Source organism: Candoia aspera, chromosome 10 (genome assembly GCF_035149785.1).
Source record: "Candoia aspera isolate rCanAsp1 chromosome 10, rCanAsp1.hap2, whole genome shotgun sequence".
NCBI classification, from domain to species: domain Eukaryota; kingdom Metazoa; phylum Chordata; class Lepidosauria; order Squamata; family Boidae; genus Candoia; species Candoia aspera.
The window spans coordinates 17,250,344-17,275,128 of record NC_086162.1 but is presented as its reverse complement, the minus strand read 5'-3'; the positions used below and the strand labels follow the sequence as shown (position 1 = coordinate 17,275,128).

General features: G+C 42.5%; 1 protein-coding gene across 2 annotated transcripts in view; it reads left to right on the top strand.

The window, feature by feature from the left end:
• The window catches only part of APLP1 (amyloid beta precursor like protein 1), a 41,691-nt gene extending 16,906 nt beyond the window's left edge, over positions 1 to 24,785 (top strand). The window contains exons 9-17 of one of the 2 annotated variants that reach the window (XM_063312548.1): positions 678 to 836; positions 3,926 to 4,054; positions 4,141 to 4,240; positions 5,361 to 5,507; positions 13,006 to 13,029; positions 13,166 to 13,233; positions 14,493 to 14,561; positions 21,441 to 21,584; positions 22,123 to 24,785. In XM_063312548.1, coding sequence (XP_063168618.1) covers positions 678 to 836; positions 3,926 to 4,054; positions 4,141 to 4,240; positions 5,361 to 5,507; positions 13,006 to 13,029; positions 13,166 to 13,233; positions 14,493 to 14,561; positions 21,441 to 21,584; positions 22,123 to 22,221 — 939 coding nt within the window. In that variant the 3' untranslated portion in view covers positions 22,222 to 24,785. The remainder of the gene's footprint in view (positions 1 to 677; positions 837 to 3,925; positions 4,055 to 4,140; positions 4,241 to 5,360; positions 5,508 to 13,005; positions 13,030 to 13,165; positions 13,234 to 14,492; positions 14,562 to 21,440; positions 21,585 to 22,122) is intronic. The other variant, XM_063312549.1, reaches the window with a different exon arrangement.

Below are 24,785 nucleotides of genomic sequence, written 5' to 3'. Positions count from 1 at the left end.
TAAAGTATAATGTATAACAAGCCTCCAAATATCTTGCACTTAACCTCCCTTATGGAGATTTGTCTGGCAATCTCCCCTGATGATTTTTTGGTTGTTTCCTTAAAAAAATAAAACTAAACCTTTTAATTTAAGTATTTTAAAAAGCTGAGATTCTCATGCTGCTCTTTCAAAAAATTTAGAATCCATCATTTTTCATGCAGTAGAGTTGTTAAAATGTCTTTCAATCTTTTAACTGTCTTTCTGAGTAAGTATTATAAGCCATCCTGGGTTTTTATTTGACAGCCAGGATATAAATTTTCTAAACAAATTCAAGTAGTTATTTAAACATCTGCTTCTAGGAAAATATGCTCGGCATGGAAGGTTTCATTGTGTTTGGGTTTTATTGTCTCTCTAGGTGGCTTGAGTAATTTTAAGTTTTTAATGCTAATTTTATTGATTTTGAAAGAGTTTGTTGTCGCTGCTTTGCTAGAGCTATCTTGAGCCTTGGGGAAAAGAAAGGGAGCGTGGATATGTCTGCAGGTGTGTTCAGGAATATAATTTTATATTTCGTTGTAATAAAGCTCCCATGGTCTCTAACCCAGGGCTTTTCCCAGGCCCATATTCACATCCCTTAACAATGCAGTATTGGTGCATCCCTTAAATTAATGAATGCCTTCCCTGGTCTTCTTGCTTTGTAGCACTTCCAGTCTGTCCTCCAGACACTGGAAGAGCAGGTGGCTGGAGAGCGCCAGCGGCTGGTGGAGACCCATCTGGCCCGTGTGGTAGCACTGCTTAATGACAACCGTCGCGCGGCACTGGAGAACTACTTGACTGCTGTACAGAACGACCATGCCCAGGTAGCTCAAAGGGTAGAGGAAGGTAAATGGTAGCATGGAGAATTGTATGCGTTCAGGGCTCCCCAAACTTTTGGGGACAGTGGATCTGTTTCGAATTTTGAGCATATCTTGTAGATGCTCTTATAAAATGGCTGCCTGAGGGGCTTATCCGTTTTACAAAATGGCGGCAGTGTGTGGTGGTCACAGAACCACTTTTTCGCTTAATGCTCTCCCCAAAAGCAAAAAGAAAAAAAATGGCCCCCAATTTTGCAGGGAAATGTTTTTAAGGGCTTGCTTAAAACTCCCCCAAATAACTTAAAAAATGGGTCACGTTATTTCAGCTTCTCCCACTATATTTGCCACTAATAATGTGCTGGAGGTTCCTTACACCTGGCCTTGGGTGTGAAAACTCCATGGGCACCTTCTTTGCTACTCTTCAACAGAGAACAGAGCTGCTACTTACAGTTATGGAATACAGGAATACAGAATCAGCTTCAGCAGCTGCAAAGTTATGCTCCCTTCTCCTGCATTCCAAGGAACATAATCAGGAAAATGTGCTAATTCTCATTGGCTATGCATAGGTTACATACAGTTGGGAAGGGAAGGGAAAATGAGACAACCAATCTGAAATACAAATATAATATTCTACCTGATTGTTACACAGTTCATGTGCTCCTACTATACCAATTGAAACTATTTTAAAACAAAAGGGGAAAATGCACCGGGGATAAGGCTACCAATGAGTATTAATCATTATAAAGAAGGGAAACATTTGGTCCCTTCTGAATGTTAACAGTCTATATCTCCCAAATCTATATGGGAACCACATTGCAGACATACAGTAGGTTAGCATTTGTATTTCTCAGAATGCCATTTGGAACTCTGATGATTCATCTCAAAATATGTCAGCATATACACATATACTTTAGGAAAAACGTACATGAAAATGCATGCAAATGTTCACTGGAGCTTTTTGAAAGAAATGAATGCAAATCAAACCAGAAATGGGCTTAAGGTTGAAGTAAGATGTTGAGCAGAACCAAATTTAAGAGAGTGACCAATTCATGAGTCATGACTACATAATGCCTGCAGGATGGGGGAAAATGTTCAAATACTATTTGTTGGGAGCATGAGCAGAATGAAATGACAGGCCTTCTCCTAGGTGTTCAGAGACATCTAGTTAGGCACCTGGGAGAGTACTAGTCTAGATAAGCCTTTGGTCTGATTTAATTGGATTAATTAGACTTGGTTGGTTTAATTGAATGAACCACAATTGTTCAAGTTCACACATTGTACTAAACTATAAAGCATGGTTTACAAGCTACAATGGCTGGGTCCACACAACAGCCAAGCAAAACTAAACTAATCACATTCTGCCTTAGTGTGATGTGTTGGTTAGTCTCTTGTATGATTGCTTTAGATTCTCCTTTGCTCAAGTCATTATATACACATATAAGAGCTGCACATATCCACATAATGCAGCGGAATGAGACTGTAGGACTGTGGGAATGATTAGCTTAACTTTGAGAATTCCTTGCTGTTTTTTAAAGGTTCCTCAAGTCTCACTTGTTCTCCAGAGGTTTTCTTCAGGTATCCTAGCTGTATAGCTACTGTTCACCCCAGCCCCATGGTGGGTACAGAATATAAGCCTCCTGGATAGGGAACGTGTCAGGTGTCTCTAAGGCAGCATCCCATACTCCAGTGCAAAATGAATGGTGAATTGCAGTGTGTAGCTGAGCGTTTGAATGCACAATAAAACAACTGTTGAGACAGAAAGAGAGAGAGATTGAATTGAAATTGAGCTGGGAGAACAAAAAGCAAATCTTACGTATGGATTTCAAACAAAGTAGCCCATGAGCTTGGAATACCACCTACTCCAGAGCAGATGCATAGAAGAGAAAGATGTTCTTCCATAGCTTTCTGTTTTTTGTATGCAAGCGATGCAAGAAAAGCATGCTTTAAGTCATAGTGTTCAAGACCTTGTAGTCATGCTGGTGGAGAAGCATCCATGTGATGCCCTGAAACTAGCAAGGAGCAGAATTATGGAGCAGGAAAGTGAGACAGAATTCATAATGCATGTGCTGTTGGTAGTACTATTAATTAATGAAGTCAGGAATTATCTGTTCCCTTACGGGCAACTTTCCTAAGCTTCATGCTTTCCTGGTATGCGATATTCCAGCTCCTAGAATTCTCAGCCAGAATAGCCATTGGCTGCTCTAGATGAGGATTCAAGACATCCAGCACATCTGGAAAGTAGCATTGAAGAACGCTGATGTAGGCAAGGTAACTGCAGAATGGCAAGTGGGGAGCTTAATTTACTCCTCCCCACCCCCATTCTCTGTGCTGGTTTCCTGCTAAAATCCCAGAAGTCACTTTCAAGGAATGACATCCAGAAATAAAACAGAGTCCACCTCCGCCCACTTTCTTCTGTGCTGTGCTCCCAACTCCAAATTGGCGGTAGGATAATACAGTGATTTTTTATCTAGTGCTATGCCAAAACATTTGCCTGCAGTTTTTCTTCCCCTTTCTCACTCAGTTTGATTTCTTTTTCAAAGAATTTTTCAATGAAATTCTCATGGGTGAAATACTGTTTCCTTGTCCTTATTAGCTGGGCAGACACATCACCTTCTTGCTAATGGTATGTCAAAATGGGGATCTTAGCACATTAAATGTGCCAGGGTCCATGTGAAAAGCACTAACAATGTTCATTTTTTTCTTGTGGCCCCATTTCCGGTAAACATCATGCAAAATCAAGTCTCCCATCAGTTTAGCTCAGCTCTTGGTGGCCACATAGATGTCCATGAACCATGTTGTTTCCATGGCGGCAATACTGCAGAAGGATACCACGGCCTTACTTCCACAGTCTTTTCCAGCTTCCCAATCTAGTGCACAGCCCTTCCAAGTCTCATTCTGTTTAGCTTTTTCAAAATCAGCCAAGTTTTTTTGGTTGTGCTGCCACCTGTACTGACCTGTGCCTGAAATGGAGGAAATAGAGAGAGGCAAGTAAAATATCCCATGTGCTCAAAGGCAAGCTGTTGAGATGGGGCAAGGAATGGCAGAAAAGTAGCCAAGGTTCAACTAATTTATGTCGCACTCTTCCTTGGACCCAGCCGGACCGCATCCTGGCAGCTCTGAAGAGATATGTGCGGGCGGAACAAAAAGATCAGCGCCACACTCTCCGCCATTACCAGCATGTGGCAGCTGCTGATCCTGAAAAGGCTGAACAAATGAAGTTCCAGGTATGATTTTCTTCTCCCTGTTGCCATCATCTTGGGCCTTTGCAAGCACTCTAGGAATCATTCTCTGTTGTCGCGTGTTTTCCCAGGTGTATACCCATCTCCATGTCATTGAGGAACGGATGAACCAGAGCCTTGCATTGCTCTACAAGAACCCGCAGCTAACTCAGGAGCTCCGAGGAGACATAGGTACATGTGTCAGATCATTCATATCCCTAATATCATCCTTCTTCAACTCTTCCAATTAAGACTCCCCTTCTGCACTCACCATATTGCTTGTAGACTAGGACGCCTTCCAATTCTAAAGCCAACCTGCTCTTAAGTATAAAACAGTGGCCACCTCGGTGGTTGGTTTGGTTGGTTATTTAATTTGATATTCTCATTGTATCATTTCTACTACCTAGGCTGAGTAATTTTCTAGATACTTTTATAGGTATCCAGAGGAAGGAAGAGGTACTGTATAAAGACCTATTGGGAGAAAAAGGGTCCATCTAAAGGGAAAATTTCCTTTCCTTCCAAAAGGGGCTCAAGATGTTGCTATACCACCTTGGTTGGAGTGGAAGGGGAGACACTTCGTTGTGGGGGTGGGTGGCACCTTGACACAGCCCCAGGAAATTTTAACAAGACTGTGATTTTGCCATCTTGGGTTTTATATTTTATATTTTAGAGTTTTTATTATATTTGTATATTTATATTTTTATAATGTATCTTTTTAATTTATATTTAATTCTTACTGTTTTAATTTGTTTGTAAACCACCCAGAGTTGTTTTCAAGATGGGAGGTTGAAAAATATGATAAATAAATAAGTAAATAAAAATAGTATTATTGTGGTTGGTTGCACAGTCAGCCAGATGTTTAGAGTGTTTTGGCATTTCTGTCCACCTATTGAGTCCTTCCCAAGGACCTGGGATAGGCAGATGTTGTTTAATAATATTAAAGGTATCGTCACAGGATGTAAGCTGTTCCAAGTAAAGCTGCCTTTTGCAATTGACTGATGGTGATTTTGTCAATGCTGATGGTGTTCAAGCGGTGCTCCAGATGATGGTGACGATGATGATGATGATTTCTTCTTAACTTGTAAAATATCTTGGTCTGGCTCTACTGTCCATTTGCAAAGTTCATCCATCTACTGGGTAAAGGGCTGGATTTTTCTCAGGGGGAAAGTTCCGCAAAGAAGGAATGAATGAGAGCATGGATTGCAATTAAAATCTTGACGAAAAATTGGGTTATTTTGTAGCAGGCAAGGTTGAGTCTCAGATCTGTAAGCTAGGGCTCCAAATAACCTGCTTCCTTTTCTTGGTCTTCCAGAGGAGCTGCTGCGATCCGAACGGGTGTCCACCAATGACCTGCTCACTACCTCAATCTCAGAGACCCGCACCACAGAGGAGTTTCTACCCATGGACAGTGGTGAGGACTTAGCTCCTGAGAGCCGTTCTTACCCACACGATGGAGAAGGTGGGTCCGATAAGATGCTCCTCCCTGCTTTTTCGAGTCCTTGCCCAAAGTAAAGAGGGTAGAAAGAGAAAGCCGACTACTGTAGTTCTGAAACATCTAACTAGATCTTAGTTTGCAATAAATGAAAAATGTGTTCCCAGTCTGACACAGACAGAATGAGAATCTTTGGGAAATGAAATAGAGGAAAAGTTTTTAAAACCAGCAGAAGAAAAACAATGCATTGATTCATTTTTGTTTCTGGAACTCTGTGCAGCCTCAAGTCTGCATGTCTGCATTTGATGTCTGATTATCATTATTATTTTATATTTAAAGAGCAGTTGAATAATGTCATCCTAAACAATAGTAGGATAGACAGTTTCTGCTTGCAACTGATAGAAAAACAGTTAGATGAACCACTGAAAGATGTTGAAGTGTCAACAATATCGATACACAGAAAAATATATTCCTGTTGTAAAAATGGCTGGTTTGGGTAGTAGATTGTGTCTGTTAAAGGATAATAAGTAGAAAATAATGCTGAGCTTGCATGCAATTTGAGAAGGACAGCTGGTGAGATTATCTAAGGCAAAGATGCAGGAAAAAATATAGAAATTCTGTTACATGTGATAGGAAAGGAGAAGACCATAACTCAGCATTAAAAGTGCATGCTTTTCTTCAGTAGAAAAGGGATATTTGGGAACAAACGATAAAGATCTTTGCTGAAATTTTCAGAGAAGTCATAGTGTTGTCCGTTTATCAACACTCAGAAAGTGGCTTAAAAACAAATGTATTTATTATGGAGTAAACTTTTGTTGGTAACATTGGAGGGTCATTGAATTGGTTAACAAGACCTTGGATGCACAATCATTTTTGTAATGCTGGAAGTGCTTTTGGTCGAATTATTAGGAAGAGGACTTCATCCAGGCAAGGAGTAGACATGGTCCAAGCAAGAAGTGGGCGTGTCCAGAATAAAGCCCACTTTTCTCTTGTCTTACCCACTCCTAACACCATTATGTTTGATTTTAAGTGACTGAACATTATCAGTAGTTGAAAAGGAAGCTGAGGTTCACCAACAACAAAAAAAACCTTTATTATAAAGTACACAGAGGAGAACTAGATAGACAAATGGTCTCACTTGGATTGTCAGCTTCCTACAGGCTGTTGGACCACTTTTCCTGTATTTATAAAAATCAACTGTTGACTCAGTATTCAGGTTCATAAAGGGGGAGTAGCCCTCTCCAAGATGTGCCCAGCCGGGTTTCAAGTGTGGCACCAGCCGAGACACCAGGGCAGGGGAGAAGGGGTGGCAGTTGTCATTAGAGAATCTTTAGTGGCCTTCAGGGGCCCTGCTCCGCAAGGGGCCGGTTGTGAGACCCTGTTTTTCAAACTGGGATCCCGAGAACAGTTGGGGGTGTTGCTACTGTACCAGCCTCCCTGCTGCGTAGCAACCTCCCTGCCCGAGCTGCTGGAGGCCGTCTCGGGGTTGGCAGTGAAGTTCCCCAGGCTTATGGTTCTGGGGGACTTCAATCTGCCATCCCTGGGATGTGCCTCGGACGCGGCTCGGGAGTTCATGGCTACCATGGCAGCTATGGGCCTGTCCCAGATTATTCGGGACCCAAGACAGTGGTCACATCCCGGACCTGGTTTTCTTGTCAGAGCAGTGGCAAGTGATCTGAGGGGAGAGTTAGATCTGTCCCCATTGTCATGGTCAGACCATCCCCGGTGACCCTGAGATCCTATTGTGCCACCCTGCTCTGCAGGGAGGCAGGACCCATTTGATTGGCCTGCCTCCGGTGACTGATGGACCCAGTAGGGTTTCAGAGGGAGCTAGGGGTTATTCCTGAGGGCCTGCTGCACGGTCTAGCAGAGGTCCTAGCCATGGCCTGGAATAGGGCCGTGGCTGGGGCCTTGGACAGGATCGCACCTGTGCAACCTCTCTTGCCTCGTTCAACCCGTCACTCCCCGTGGTTTATGGAGGAGCTGAGGGTTTTGAAGAGGGTCAAGAGACGTCTGGAGCGTCACTGGAGGAAGACAAAGACTGAATCTGACCAAACATAAGCTAGAGCCGCTATTAAGGCCTACCTTGTGGCGGTAAGAGCAGCGAAACATGAGTATTTCTCCACTCTTATTGCATCCGCAGAATGCTGCCCGATGGCCCTGTTTAAGATTGCTCAATCTCTTCTGGGTCAGGTAGATCTAGGGACCCACTTACAGGGCCGTTCGGAAGAGTTTTCACAGCATCTGCAGGATAAAATTGCTCAGATCCATTCTAAGTTGGACTCTAAGCATGAAGCGGAGTCTGGGGAGATGCCAGGGGAATGTACTTACCCTGTTATCTGGGAACGCTTTGATCCTGTTGGGACTGAGGAAGTGGACAGGATCCTCTGGACTGTGAATGCAACCACATGTCAGCTTGACCCATGCCCTTCCTGCCTGATAAAATCAGCCTGGGAAGTGACTTGTGGTTGGGTCCAGGCAATGGTTAATGCATCTCTGAGGGAGGGGGTATTTCCGGCTGCCTTTAAGGAGGTGCTGGTATACCCCCTCCTTAAGAAGCCATCCCTGGAGCCTACTATACTGGGCAATTTTCGCCCTGTCTCCCACCTTCCCTTTTTGGGGAAGGTGGTTGAGAAAGTGGTTGCGTTGCAGCTCCAAAGAATTCTGGAGGAAACAGATTATCTGGACCCCTTTCAGTCAGGTTTCAGGCCAGGATATGGGACGGAGACTGCATTGGTCGCACTTATGGATGATCTCTGGCAGGAGCAGGATGGAGGGAGTGCATCCATCCTGGCTCTCCTAGACCTCTTAGCAGCTTTCGATACCATCGACCATGGTATCCTTTTGGGGCGGCTCAGGGAGTTGGGGGTGGGTGGCATAGTCTTACGCTGGTTCACCTCCTTCCTCCAGGGCCGTTCCCAATCGGTGGTGATAGGAGAGGAGAGATCCGGCCCTCGACCCCTCCACTGTGGGGTGCTGCAGGGTTCGGTTCTCTCTCCTCTCCTATTCAACATCTACATGAAACCGCTGGGTGAGATCATCCATCACCATGGGATGAGGTATCATCAATATGCCGATGACACTCAGTTATATATCTCCATCCCCGGTGAAGTAAGTGATGCGGTCTCCACCCTTTCCAAGTGCCTGGGGGCTATGGGGGTCTGGATAGGGAATAACAGGCTTCAACTGAACGCTGGTAAGACAGAGTGGCTGTGGATTGATGGCCCCTCAGGTTCCAGGAAGTTGTCATCTTTGGTTCTGGATGGGGTGGCACTGCCCCATTCGGAACCAGTGCGGAACCTGGGGGTCCTCTTGGACTCGCGACTCCTGCTTGAAGAGCAGGTGGCAGTCGCGGCCAGGAGGGCCTTTGCACATCTTCAGGTGGTGTGCCAGCTACGCCCATTCCTGGACCGAGATGCCCTCTAAACAGTCACTCATGCCCTTGTCATCTCCCATATAGACTATTGCAATGTGCTCTACATGGGGCTACCCTTGAAGAATATTCGGAAGCTTCAGCTGGTCCAGAATGCGGCTGCGCGGACAGTTACCGGTGCTGTAAAATCAGCCCATGTGACACCACTGTTACGCAAGCTGCATTGGGTACCAGTTTGCTTCCGGGTCCAAGTCAAGGTGTTGGTTATCACCTTTAAAGCCCTACATGGCATGGGTCCAGGGTATCTGAGGGACTGTCTCATCCCCATAACATCAACCCACCCCACCCAGTCAGGCAGGGATGGCATGCTATGGACCCCATCAGTAAAGGAATTTCATCTAGCGGGGTCCAGGAGGCGAGCCTTCTCTGCAGTGGCGCCCGCCCTTTGGAATATCTTGCTCCCAGAGTTGAGACGAGTTTCCTCGCTCTCGGACTTCGGGAAGAAACTGAAGACCTGGTTCTGCCGCCTTGCTTGGGAGGGGGAGAGCAATAGCTCCACCTGGGGATGGCTAGCGCCATAGGACCTCTTAGTGATTGTGTTCCATCTCCACTTGGATTTTTCATTTATTTTATTTATATCTTAATGGTAATTCAGATGGCTATGTTTTTAGTGTTATTTTATTGTAACCTGCCCAGAGTCCCGCATTGGGGGAGATGGGCAGTGACATAAATTTAATAAATAAATAATAATAAATAAATAAAGAGGGTTAGCTAATATAATTGATCTCGGAGAGAAAGCCTTACTGATGTTTGATATCTGTTTCATTGCCTCCTTTAGAATAGAGTAATAGTCTAGTTCATTCATCTGACACATCAATAGGGTTAAAACATTGTACGGAGCCACAGTGTGGTTTTTTGACATTGGCTCAACATATCATGATTAAGCAAACTTTTGTTTAGCACAATGTGTGAACCAGGTCATTATCAGCAAGAAAAATGTGATGTTTGCTCTGTTTTGTTTTGCTGTGACACAGAATCTTTCTTTTTTACACGTGTTGGGGATTCCAAACTAAATGTAGCCAACTAGCTGTGAAGGATTATCTAGGAAGTTGATAAACCTCAGTGCAGAAAAGGGAGTAACCAAAACTCAGACCTCACTTAGAGGATTTTTTGCGCAGATGGCCAGATCAATGCCCAGTTCAAAAGAAGAAAGGGTTGATGGGAAAGTGTTCCACCTAGAATCATCGAAAATCACTGCTAGACCAAACAATCCTGGATTAGCTAGGCCAGTTACCAAATCATCTTATTTTTGGGGTTTCAACAATACATTGAACCATAAAGTAACCAGATGGTCTGGGTTGACCATTACGTTAAGCCACAAACCAAGATTAAAACTAGCCATGCTTAGCATGTTGCATATAAGCAGATGCTAACTCTTTAATTAAGCAGTTGAGTCTATTGTGTTAACCCAGATTTTATGTTTCCCTTCACCTGAACATTATCTTCTAATGAAAATTTAGGGATATGATCCTCTCCCAGATAGGACCAAACCCTTAAAGATCTATCTGTGGCTACGCTTCTGTAATAGTGACCATAATCCATTACTGTCTCTAATTTGTGGTGAATTGAAGGCATGCAAGGAAAAGCATCCTAAGCAAAAATCAGGCTCTGCCCAACTTGAGTCTTGCTACTTTTTCTTATAAGAAGTGAATGCCTATCCTGCATTTCTCAACCTTAGTAGCTTTAAGATGCTTGGACTTCAACTTCCAGAATTCCCCAGCCAGTATTCTAAAGTCCACACATCTTAAAGTTGCCAAGGTTGAGAAACGCTGGCTTAAACAATAGCAGTGATATCTCTTCCTTTGGTAGGCAGAATAGCAAAATTAGCTATCCCTGGTTGGTGGGGGACATGATTGGCTATAGTCAGCATCCGGTATTTTGTCTTGTGGGGGACAAATTTGGAGCTGTCCCTCAAAATGAATTTTGCTGATAAAATAACTCAAGACCATATTTTAGAACAGTGTTTCTCAGCCTTGGCAAATTTAAGACATGTGGGCTGGGGAGTTAAGATGCTGGCTGGGGAATTCTGGGAGTTGAAGTCCACATGTCTTAAAATTGCTAAGGTTGAGAAACACTGTTCTAGAGCAATCTTCATCCCAAGTTGTAAAAAACAAGCCCCCAAAAGGAATGAACCTATGAAACCAACGTATTGCAATTGTTAAAAAGCAGGGGGAATGCTTGGGTTTTTTAAAAAAAAAAAGGGTTTTAAAGAACAGTTTTAGCTGTAGGGTCTAATTATCTCCATAGGGTAAGGCATTCCATATGTATATGGGGCAACTAAGATAGTATTTCCAAAGAAAATCTATTAACGTACATCCCATTTCTTTTGCTGTGATAAGCTGGCTATTGGAAGGAGGATGAGCATCCGAGCATCCAAAGAAATCTAGCTTCAGCTTTGCCTCCACCATTTTCCAGTTTTCTTCACTGAATTTTATAATCCTGCTGATATAAAGGTTATACTAGCAATAGCTTCCCATTAGCACAAAGATAGCGCAACAGTTTTGCCTCCAGTGCAAGGAGAAAAAAACTCAGGAGAACTCAAGGATAAGCAGCACTCTGAAATTCATTGTTCATTTTGATCTCGTCCCTTGACGGAGAAGAAAAATAATATGCTTATGAAAGTGACTGTAGGCTCTTTTCTTTCTTTCTTTTCTTGCTTTGACTGAATGAAAAAAACATTGCCTTGCTGAATCAGTCAGATGAAGTATTGGTTCTGGCACCTTCGATGAGAAGCTATCCTAAGTGGACTTGCCTGCTCCAACTCATTTCCTCGATTGCAGGAATGTGATCTAGAGCAGCATTTCTCAACCTGGGCAACTTTAAGATGTATGGACTTTAACTCCCAGAATTCCACAGCCAGCTTGCTTGCCTGCTTGCCTGCTTGCCTGCTTGCCTGCTTGCCTGCCTGCCTGCCTGCCTGCCTGCCTGCCTGCCTGCCTGCCTGCCTGCCTGCCTGCTTGCCTGCCTGCCTGCCTGCCTGCCTGCCTGCCTGCCTGCCTGCCTGCCTGCCTGCCTGCCTGCCTGCCTATCTATCTATCTATCTATCTATCTATCTATCTATCTATCTATCTATCTATCTATCTATCTATCTATCATATTTCTTCACTGCCCATCTCATATAGCAACGACTCTGGGCGGTTAACATCTTAAAGTTGCTAAGGTTGAGAAATGCTCTGATATAGAGGAAACAAAAGGAAGCATTGGCAAATCTGTTTGAGCTGGTGGCCAGGTCTGGTTACCAATGATCTAGAAATCAGAGATATGTTATCAAAGATATGAAGGTATTTTGTTAGTAAGACGGGGAGTTTACAGAACTCTAAATCCCACTGAGTTTAGGTTTGGTGGCCAAGGATAAAGTTTTGCAGGAGAAGTGATTTTATAGAATGTGAGGCTAGAGAAGGAATGGATAAACCTCCCCCCAACAAAGAGCATATTCGGATCCCCACCAAAATTGCATTGCTCCTACTTACTCAGACCCCATATGGTGAAATAGAGTGTTGGACCAGGACTGAGGAGATCTGGGTATCAGTTCACCCTTGGCTATGTAAGCATTTTGGGCAATTCCTTGGGTGTTTCCCCACATTGTGCTTTGCAAACTTAGGAGCTGCATTGACACAACATGCAAAACATGCATACCTTAAACCTAAGTAAGTCATTGTTTTCCAGCACTGTTGTAAGTCCAACCATCACTAAACAAATGGTCATTAAGTGATGACTAACTGCAGTTTGTTTGTTAAGCTCAGAGTATTGTGTGAACCCAAATCAGCTCTTGGTTCGATGTATTGTGCAAAGCTAGAAAATGAGTTAATTCAGTAACTAGTTAAGTGAATTGTTGTAAACACAAGCGTTCTTTCTCAGCCCAATCTGTCCCTTGTTGTTGGGGGAGAAGAGAGTACCCTGCTCCCTGCTCCCTGCTCCCTGCTCCCTGCTCCTGGGGGAGAGGTAGGCACATAAGCTTTGTCTCCCCTGTCTCAGCACCATATTGTGTGTCTCTTGCCCCTTCTTCTCAAAATTGTCTTTCTTTTTCTGTTCTCTTTTTCCTTTCTGCATGCTCTCCTCCTCTCCTTCTGGTGCTGTGTGGGGAATGGGCAGATTCTGAATCAGCCGACAAGAAAGGTAAGTCCTCAGTCTTCATGGAGCCCTTCTCTGTATGTTTAGTAGCAATTACTGAAACCAAAGGAAATGGGCATGTTGACTGCTACCCACGGAGGTCTCTGTTTCTCTAACCCTCACCTGATTCTTTTCTCCGCAGCTTCTGGGCTGGCAGAATATGACTATCCAACTAGTGACAAAGCCTTGCTGTATGAGTATGAACATAAGGTAGGCCCAGAGGAAATCCCTTGGCCTTTATTATTTTTATTGCTGTTTATTACATTTACAGTCCTCCTTTCCTCTGAAATGGAGGGCGGATTATGTGGGATCCTCTAGGAATTGGTAGACTACGGCTTCCATAGTCCTAGGGGTAATGAGATTTAGAGTTCAGCAACATCTGGATGAACACTGTTACCTTGTTCTAAGTCATTCAAAGCAATATATGTGGTTTCCCCCTCCAGTGTTTTTTTAACTCCTTTTTATTATGTTGTTATGAATCTTGATACATTGTTTAAATACAGCGATGTTTATAAAATACGATTAAAAATGATTAACATTCTATTATTTAGATAGCTTAGAGTACTGAGAAGAGAGAAGGGGGGAAAATATTCTAGCAATATTAAATACAATTTAGGATGTCAGTATTACAAGCATAACATTATTTGGCTTTTTCATCCAAAGCTGAGTATAATGTTGAAAAAAGAACCACTACGGCTCACATCGTAGTATTTGTTGTGCATGTGGGTTTCAATCTTAAACTGGTTACTTAATATTAAATAAGGGTTAACCTCATAACATCACTCTGAAAGACATCAGACTAAAAGAGAACTCCATCGACTTTGTTTGAGACTAGAGACCAAAGTCTATACAGGCTATTTTTTATCATTTGATGTTCTAGATCAGTGTTTCTCAAACCTGGTGGCTTTAAGGTGTGTGGAGTTCAACTCCCAGAATTCCCCAGCCAGCATGCTGGCAGGGGAATTCTGGGAGTTGAAGTCCACACATCTTAAAGCCACCTAGATTGAGAATCACTGTTCTAGGTCATTGATACAACATGGAAAAATGATGAAGGGTCTCAATTAGTCAAAAATATGTACTGAGCCCATCTCTTTTCCATGTATTAACTTTGCTATGTCCAAGGAGACATTTGAGATGAGTGTGCTTTCAAGTGAATAATTGCCCTCTTGGGAAGGTTGATGCATTGCAGTTGTTCCATGGTGTGGAGGACCACACCATGTTACCCCATGCAGTTTTCCAGCTTGAAAGGGGAAAATGATGCACCTTCTAGGTTGTAGATTGGAGTAAAGGAGTTATACACTCTGTATGAGGTCTAGATGCATATGACTGGATATGGTTGCATGTGGCAGTCCATGTGACTGGAGTGATTTAGCACTAAGAGGTAGACAGTGTTGCTGGATTACCCGTTGTGGTTTGTGTCCCCCAGTTGTGTAACCCAAATCTAAAACTACCCCCTGTCCTCCCCATAGCTCAATGTGTCTGCCTCAGATGTCAAAGGCATGGTGTACAAGTCCCAAGAAATCCAACGTGATGAGCTGGTAAGTAGCTTTCAAGGCACGTTGCCTTCCATCTAATGGGCTTCAGTTCCCCTAACCTTCCTTATGAGCCATGTCTGTCCCATCTTCATTCACTGATAACCCAAACTCAGATGTCTCCTTCTTCAGTCTAAGGACCAAACTAGATAGGGCAATGGGTCCCTGTTAAATTTCAGGGGCAGCATCTCAGTGGATCTTACTGTGCATGTGCTGCCTATGGACCTTACATTGCTCATCCCTGATTTAATATATAGCATTTAAAAACTATATAAACATAGACAGCGTGGGGGCCCAATCTAGACTGGGACCCAACTTTGGGGGGGGGGGTTTAATCCTTTAATCTTTTGGAAGCAGGAGACAAATAGTTTAAACTAGGTCCAAATGCAATTAGGCTTTTTACATGGGTTTTAGTAAAAAGCCACACCTTGATCTAACCCTGGAAAATTTTACATCTAGCTTGGTCCAGAGAATTGTATGAAATGCTCTTCATTTAGAAACCTTAAGAAAAAACTAAAAGGTGAAAGATAGCAAGCAAAACTTTGGTTTCTATCACATCCTCTCCAGTTCATTGTGTGTGAAAAGTGAGGTGAAATTTTAAGTGTGGAAAACTTGGTGGGTTTGAGTTTGTTTTCAGTCTTGTTTTTGCATTTAAATAATGAATGAGTCACCCTGAAAATAGGCCTCCATATTGGAGTAGGCCCACCTCTTACCCCTACCTATGTCTTTGTCCTCATCCGTTGGGCCCAAGCTGCACAACTGCCCAAAAGGACAAGACAAATTCCATGGAGGTTATTGTACCATCTCCTTATTCCTGAAAATGCAACAACAATAGAAAACAAAGTCAACAGAGGTTGGCTGCAGCAGGCCATATAGGCAAATTTCCTTCGCGAACATATTTCACACCATCAGTTTTTGACTGGGAAATTGGTACTTCAATGCATTTCAGATCATCTTCTCCCTCTTCCCACAAAAGTAGATTGAAGGCTGTGCCTAGAATCTCTTGGGCTGGTGGTTGTGTGATCCCTGTTCAACTGTGTAATAACTCTGGGATGTAGCATTTTGCTCTGTCCAGCACCTTTTCTTTCTTTCCTTCCTTCCTTCTTTTTCTTCTTCTTTTTTTTCTCTTTTTCTTTTTCTTTTTCTTTCTTTTTCTTGCACATGCAGACAGAAAGGCACAGACAACCTTTCTTGAATTGGGTGTTAATGTTACAGCTAGCTCATATTTTGCATTATTTCAGAACTCTTGGGAGAATTCCATCTGCTGCTGGTGATTTATGAGTTTAATCTATCTGTTTGCTCTAAAGTGTCCTCCGAAGATGATACCATTTGTGTCACTTTTTCAGATTTATTGCCTTCATGGGGAACAATTTGGATCTATTCTGCCAACCTTGCCTTTGTCTTAGACAGATGCAAAGCAGTCATTTAACTTCTCTACAATATTTCTGTCTTCCTTAAGTGCTCTTTTTACATCTTGATGGTCTAATGACCCCAACCATTCTCTCTGGCAGGCTTCCTGCTTCTAATGCAATCCTTTTAACATTCTTCTCTTTGGCTTTTATATCTCTATCTAGATTATATTCTTTCTTTTTTTTATTTCTTGGCCCAATCTTATTAGGCATTTGATTATACTTCAACTGATAGTATTTCAGTTCTTTCAGGATTTTTCCCCACATGGGCAATAGCTCTAATTTTTTTCCTAAGAGACACACTTTTTAAACTCTACTTAGTCACACTAACACTCTCTTTGAAAGTGTCTTTGAAGAAGTGCATGCAAGCTCAGATCTGCCAAGTTGTCTATAGGTTTAGGGACAGTTGTTTGGATCTATCTTTCTTCTTAATGGATGATTTACAATTTGTCTTACACCTAAACAACAACAATTGTAGGTATTGGTTGCTACAGATATTTGTAACTTTCATGTCAAGCTCTATAGTACAGTTGGCTGAACTGGAAGTAAGCAGGAACAGTTTGAAGCCATCAGTTTTAATTATCTTGAGTGCTTACAGTAGAAAGGTGATGCTTAAATCTAGTAAATGTATAAAGCTTCAAAATCCTGGCTTGCTGAGCCATTACAGAAAGTGTGGCAAGAACAGTCAAGAACAGAACTGGGGAGTTAGTAGCTCCAGCATAACGGAAAGAAGCTTCTAAAAAAAGCTTCAAAACTATTCAAAGCGGAGTTGCAAAATACAGAGAAAATTCATATCCATATGCACTTTTGGAGCCCTGTCAAAGCAGCTCACAAATACATTAAAACAGGCTTCCCCAGCCTGGTGTCCTCCAGCAATGTTGATCTTCAAGAGCCTAGAATTCCCAGTCAGCATGTTTTTGTGAAGCTGAAGACCACACATCTGGAGGGCACAAGGTATGTGGTGGTTGCAGTCAATCAATTGACAATTAATTAGCAGAAGAGGCAGGAGCAGCTTCAGCAAAACCTGAAAATAAAGAACTCGTGAAAAGCCCAGATGGATCTGATCAAATGCCTATATAGCACAACATACTTGTTCTGAAAGTGGCCAGTGCTCACAGGTTAAGGTGCTGGACTAGAAAGCAGGAGACTGTGAGTTCTAGTCCTGCCTTAGGCATGAAAGCCAGCTGGGTGACCTTGGGCCAGTCCCTCTCTCTCAGCCCAACCCACCTCACAGGGTTGTTGTGTGAAAAATAGGAGGAGGAAGGAATATTAGGTATGTTCACCACCTTGGGTTATTTATAAAAATAATTAAGGCAGGAAAATAAAGAAAGAAAGAAAGAAAGAAAGTCCAGTAAGGATTCAAGTATTATAATGTGGTTCTGTTCCTTTTCTCAACAACTGAAATTGAAAAAGATACTGCTTCCAAACTGGAGATACTATATAATCACTAGCAGTAGCTGTGTCATATTTTTGATGGATGTCCTTGACCTCCATCAATACTTGTGGGTGGGCCCTCCAACTGATGATACTGAAAATGTAGGGTAAGTAGTGGCAAAACATGACCCCCCCCTATGGAAGCCCTTAGACGCCTCCCATAGATGTCAAGGGAGTCCTTTGTTTGAACCCCAGGAAATAAATACCTCCTGCTTCCCATTAGCCTATTAATAACTGCCTCTTATCAGGGACTGATTCTTGAAACCAGGTTTTGGACAGATCATCTCTCCCTCATCTGGGATTAAAAACAGGGCTTCCTCTACAAAAAAAAACCCCTTCCTTTGCCTCATCAAATCGTTATGTCTGCTTTGTCTAATATCTTTACTATTCCCTTGGTTGCATGCTTAATTCCAGAACCCCATTAGAGTCAGTTGACTCTGTGCCCTGCATACATCTGTTGTAACATAAAACCAACTATCCATGGCCTCGGTCTGGTCTTGTGGTTGTTGATTGTTAATTCAGCCTCCCCCCCCTGCCCTCCCCCCAATAATAACTGGCATTGGATTATTCAGCAGGAAGCAGAGAAGCCGATTTGCATCTCAAAATTCCCCACCAAAAGGAAATTTATCCTGGGGAGATTTCATCTTTTTAAAAATCATCATTCTTTCCATGCCTGAGGTCATCTCTGCTTCGTATCCCGTTCCACTTCATTGTTTATGGGTTTTTTAATTGTGTCGGAAGAATAGATGATTTCTCTGATTTATGGACCCATAAGTATGGTAGGGAGTTGGGATAAGAGATAAGAGATAAGCCACTTCTCTTTAGGAAAAGCAAACATTAGAAGCTACAATCACCATTGTGTTCTGTACAAAATCCAGAGAGACAACAAACTCTGAGCTTTAGACCTTGGCGAGAGTTTGTGGGATTGGCATTTTAGCCTGTTGAAAACAACTTCCAAATACAACAAATTGGCATGAAAAACAAACCCTGTTTTTAGAACTGCAATATGTGTTTATTAAAATTGTTGTACTATTAAGTATAATAGCAGACAACTTACGTGCTTTTTAATTTGATTCTTATTATAGTAGACAGAAATTTATAGAATACTGGTAGGAAGGGAATAATTAAATGTTTTTATCTTTTGGAGGGGAGAAGGATGTTTAGGAGGTTTATATGAACTTTTTTTCCTTTATTTTAGTATAAGGGGGAGGAGTAACTGTACTTAGTGATTTTTATTATGTGTTAAAGTGGAATGACTTACAGAAATAATGTGGTGTTTTGGTTACAGAAAGATGTGGCTTCCGACTTTTAACAGCAAGGATATACAAAAATTTTCGTAGTCAATCTCTTACTGTATATTAAGAGACTGATTATGGAAATGTTTGTACATCCTTGCTGTTAAAAGTTGGAAGCTTTTAAGATGCGGCTGTTAAAAGCCACATCTTTTTATAAATCTGAAAAAATTTTCTCTTGTGCTTCTGCACTTTTTTTGTTTTTTCTTTCTTTGTAGTTTTTTGTTTTTTTGTAGTTTTTATTCTTCTCTTGAAACCTAAATAAATAAAATGTACTATTAAAAGAAAAAAAGAACTGCAATATGTGTTCAGGCCCATGCAGCGTTTTACATTTGAATTACAGATGCACAAAGTGGAAATATTAACGTAAGCATTTATTTGTAATCTCTAAAGTCTCTGAAAGTCGTATACAACTGAACAGATGAAGGGAGATTGCTTGTAACAATGTCCTGGGGTATAAGAAGAAATCCAGTTCTGTATCTGCTGTGCATGTTTGACAAATGCTGCAGGGATCAAAAGCTGACTTCAATTACTCCTGATCTTTGCAGTGCAGGTTGTAGTAGTTGCTAATCCCTTTCTCCTTAATAATAAGCAGTGCCTTTTGTGTGGAGATATGTTCTCAGACTTTATCCCAACCACAGCTTTATGAACAAACCATACGTTCTTGTCACAGGTGAGAACTAAGCAACTTTAGTCATTTCAGAATTCAGACGGCTGAAAATCAGATTAAAGTTACCCCAGTAAAGTAGCAATGTCTCCATATTGGTGGAAACATACCGGTGCAAAAGCTTGTAAGATGGCAACATTGAACTGTAAGCTTTATAGAATAATGATGCCAGCTGAATCTATAAAGCAGGAGTCAATAGGGCTGAAATGTCCCATTTCTGTTTAATTTATTGTGGGGTTGGGGTCTTATACAGCAAAATGGGTGCTTTGGGTCTTGCAGAACTTTAATGCATCCATAGCACCACTTTAAAAAAAAATCCAAATGGGGTTACTTATTCCCACAAGGAGGGGAAATGGATGCTTGCTTCCTGCAGGGCCAGGCCAAAATAGATTGTCCACCTTTGCTACAGATCAGTGTTTCTCAACCTCAGCAACGTTAAGGTGTGTGGACTTCTGGGAGTTGAAGTCCACACATCTTAAAGTTGCCGAGGTTGAGAAACACTGCTATAGACAAATTCAACCGTTAGAGTAAGTCACTCCATTCTTTGGTGATTAACCTTCATGGATTCTCTAAGGCCTTCTGAACCTCATACTTTCCTGGACTTCAGCTCCCAGATCCCCCAGGCAGTGACCATGTTGGCTGAGATTATGAGATTTGAAATCCAGCAGATGTGGAGGTTACCAGATTGAGGGAATCTACCTTACAATTTTCCCCCACTTCTTCTCAGGCCTTGGCGGAAGTGGTAGTTTTGTTGCTGCACTTCACTGGAGGGATTCAGGTGGTTGAGCAATACCAAATTTGGAAGCAAAGTCAGACCACCCAAAACTCAAATTATAGAACTCATGGCAGTTTGAAGTGGCAGTTGAAAGAAGAAATCCCCACATCCCCTCTCCCCAAAGATTAAGTGCAGCTCCCAGCATGTTGCCTCCACCCAATATAAAACCTTTTTTTTTTCATTTTACCGCATGTATACCCTGCCCTTGTGTTCAGTTCCTCCAGGCAGTTTATAGTAACAATTGAAATACATGCAATTTAATACCACCAGATAAAAAAGAGTTCAGGAACAAGCAGGTAAAATCTAACAAAATAGGGCATTTAAAATATTGGTGGTTGTGCTTGGACAAACCCCTGCCCAGTGATTAATTTTTGGTGTGAATTAGTGGGACATCTACAGAAAGAGGGAAAGGTAGAGAACCCCTGAGAAGATGTTCAGTAATCTAGGCATGATGGTAAGGAAGACTCTCTCCAAGCCAAACATTGTTCAAGTATTGGCAGGGAGAGATGAATAATCCCCTCCAGCAGTTATTAATAAGATGGTATGGGAGAAAGGTGGTTCTATTTTGATATTCTGGTTCTAAACTCCGGATTTAAGCAGAAAAGTTACGGTAGAGCAGTTAAAATGGACTTGGTCTTCATCCAGAAGAAAAGGAACATTTTTTACATAGTGTTTCTCCTGAACATAATTTTGTAGCCACTTTCAGCTTCAGATAACCCAGTTTGTCACTAAATCAGCCAGCGTGGCCCTTTTCTGGACAATTGAACACTGTAGCCATAAGCACACAGCTGTTATTTTATTTCTTTCAAGGGATACAGACATCTTCCTGTAATATTACAGTACCATGTCACGCCACCCCATTGCACCCCCCTCCTGAGCTCCAAAGGCAATATTTTGTTACCAAGGCAAAGGCTGGAAAGAAACAGAGTTATCTGCCAAATTAATTTAGTTGCAGATGTTTAGATATCTAGTGGGAAACAATGGTGTTCAAAGTTGCACGGCATGGTTTAGACAATCTGTATGATACCTTTGAGAAGAGTTCTTTAACCTGTGCATCATGTTTTGAACTCAACTTTCATTTCTTTATATCTCTGTTACTCTCAGCTACATGAACAGCTGGAGCATCCATTCCAGACAGGTTGGAAGAGCAATGGTTCTAATGACTACACTTAGGCTTTTCTTTCGTCAACAGACTGCTATTTTAAGAAAGTCTTTCCTTCCATCGTTCTACACCATTGTAGATCCAAGGTCTCTTCTTTAGCTACATGAAGATTGTACTAAGATCACATTGACTCTGTTTTTCCACAGGAGCCCGACACCTTGGTAACCATCAACCGAGGGGCCCTGATTGGCCTCCTCATAGTAGCAGTGGCTGTTGCCATGGTGATTATCATCAGCCTCCTGATGGTTCGCCGAAAGCCATATGGGACCATCAGTCATGGCATTGTTGAGGTACCTTTGGAAAAAACTATCTGCTTTTGGGGTGCAGACAAATTTCTGGGATTGCAGGCTTTGAGAAGAATTTTGGGATTCATAAAAGCTTTTGGATGCTTTCACCCACATCAGGTTTTCTCCACTCTCTTTCTTTATCTGTCTGGGAGCAGTGGCATGCAGAGATGAGCACTGTCTGCTGCCTTCGTGCATTGCAGAACTAGAAAACACATGGTGGCTTCCCAAGAACTGAGGCTGTTGCAGTAATACCTGGAGCTTTCTCTCCTGGGCTATTGTTCTGCTGCACACCAGGATGGCGGACACACATGGGAAAGGATTCAGTTAACTGATATCATCAAGAAGGGAATACAGTGCATGCTTGGATAAGAGCTAATGAAAAGGATTTCTGAGAATCAGGGGAATTGACTGGGATGGTCTTGGCATGTCCTTAAGAACTCTACTGATCAATATTCTGAGCTGCAGGCATGTTGGTAGAAGGTTGGTGGACCTCCATTGCTTGGCTTAACCCTCTTCTCTTTTTGTGTTCCCCTAATGGCAGGTGGATCCCATGGTTAGCCCGGAGGAGCGGCAGTTGAGCAAAATGCAAAACCATGGCTATGAAAACCCCACTTACAAATTCTTTGAAGAGATGAACTGAGCTCCTTGGGGCTGGGGGTTGTGGCATGACTGGGGTGGTGGGCATGACCATGTGGATGGAGGGGATGGCATCGACAATGGGAGAGGGGTAGGTTCCACCCAGAGCCCTTCTCTCTTTCTGTGCCCCGTCTGAGCCTTGCTCCTACCACCTCGTCCGCCTTGTTTTTGTTCTTCCATTTGCCATATTCCTCCTGCCTCACACTTTCTGGGCTTTATAGCTACTGCTACTAGCCTACTACTTGCCATTTCTCTCACATCTTCAATTTCACTTCTCAAGGTCTAAATGCCTATATAAACACGCACACACGATGGCTGTGTTCACACAACATGCTTAACCAGCTTTGTTACAAACCTAGGGGCTACCTGTGCAGAAGCACTAAGCTTGGTTCATTTTAATCTTGCTTTGGGTGTTCTTTTAATGGCTTAGCATGTTGGGCAAACCCATCCTAGTTGATTAGTTTCTGATTTGAGGTACTGTGGAAACCCACCACATTGTTGATTCAGACATCAAGTTCAGCATGTTGTGTGAACCCAAGCATAAACACCAAGCTGCCAGCAACAGGTTTCTTCTCTTGTATTTTAGACAACTCATCTGAACGGGTAACTGCATGTTGTGGAGATAAGCAGTTGAATCTACAGGTTCGTCATGCAACAATGGGGGCACCAAAAGCCACACCATATACCCTTAAAACTTGTATGTTCAAATCAGTAACCAGTGCTCATTTATTGTGGGACTTTCACATGTGTATCATCCTAACTTGCACAGGGCCAAATCTTGTGTTAAAATGACAGCCCTCGATGCAGTATCCCAATATCCATGCATCACTTCAAACCCCCTAGATACGCACATCACGTGGTTTTCCACGAAGCAGCAGACCCTACATATTCCATGGCACTCATTTGTGACTCCACTTGCAGGGATTTTCTTTAAAAACGGAACATCTCCAGCATACCTGTCAGACATTGCACGCTAGAATTGCCCGTTGCTAACCTAGCTTGGCTCTGGCATAGAAACCAGATTTCATCTCTGCTTGCTTGCCTTTTTCTGTCTCTGCTTATCTTATGCTTCCCTGCTACACTGAACTCCTCACTCGTTGCACTTAATTTATTGGAAAGCCAGCTAAAGAAGGTAGACTGGGGTAAGTTAGCGTCCATCAGCACTTTACTTGACTCGTTTGGAGAAGGGAGAGGCAAGGACTGAAGCTCTTCTTTTCCACACAGTTTCTGTCCCTTCCTCTTTCCCACTCAAAGTACGTAAAGGATAAAAGCAGATTTGCTGAAACAGACTGGCTATGTTCGCACAGTTCACTTAACCGGCCCAGTTACAAACTGAGCAGCAGCTGAATTCACACAATATGCTAAGCTGAGATGAACTTGTTCGTTTGTTTTTGGTAGCTTGACAAGTTGTGTGACTTACTATTCTATGCTTCAGTGATTTGGGCAAACCCAGAAAACTGGTTAATTCAGGAACAGAATTAAGCTTGTTGTGTGAGCACGGCCCATAAGGCTGGTCTTTCCCCAGCCCACAAGTTCAAAAGCTGGGAAGGAAGTTCCATTATAGGGCTAAGCTCATAAGCATATATGCCTGTTTGTTGTTGTTTTGTTCTTTACAGTGGGAAGTTTTTCTTCCAGTAGCAATTTGCCACATGTCTTGATCACTTCACAAAGTATCTTCTGAGATCAGCCATCTCAGCATCCCAAATGAGGGACGATAGGGAGCCAGTTGGACCATCTCTGCCAAATGTTCTGTAATGTTTAGCGGCTCCTAAACAGAATGGTGTGGAGTAATAGTCCCGTTACTGTCTTTGGACTGAACCATTTTGCTATTTTTTTCTTGGGAGGTGGACTGAGGAAGATACCTATAGTAACAGGTTCTGGAGATCACTTAGAAGAGGTTACCTTGGAGGTGCTTTTATTTTGGTGCCCCTTAAGCCATAATCCAGCATTCTCCAATCTGGGTGCCCCAGAATTCCCCAGCCAACGCAGCCACTGCTGAAAATTCTGGGAGTTGAAATCTGCACATCTGGAAGCTAGCCAGATTGGAGAACCATCAGAATTGGAAAGGGACCGTTCAGGCCTGCTGTGTGCAGAAATCCAAACTGAAGCATCCCTAACAGATGGTCATAAAACCTCTGCTCAGCTTCATCCAGTGAAAGGGAGCCTACTGCTTCTTTGGTGAGGCTGGGATAATTCTTTGGAGAGGCATAGAAATCCCTGGGCTAAGAACCACACTGAGAGACAAACGGGGTCCGTTCTTTTTTCATTTTCACATAGTGAAGAAAGTTACTTCCAGACTCAAGAAACTTAGGTGTGGGAGATCCTCACCCCTCACAACCATCATACTCAATGTTTGCAAAAAAAGAATGTCAGGTTTTCTGCCCTGAATGCCTTCTGCTGTGTTTCATAGTTACCTTTTCATGCCCTGCCCTGTTTACCTTTTAGATCTTGTTCGTTTTTAAGCTGAGGTTTTTGAAATCAAGAGGCAATGTCAGAAAGACAAACCAGGAGATGGAATTCAATTGCCAGCCCTCCCACCAAACTAATAAAATATTGTCACTTCTCTAA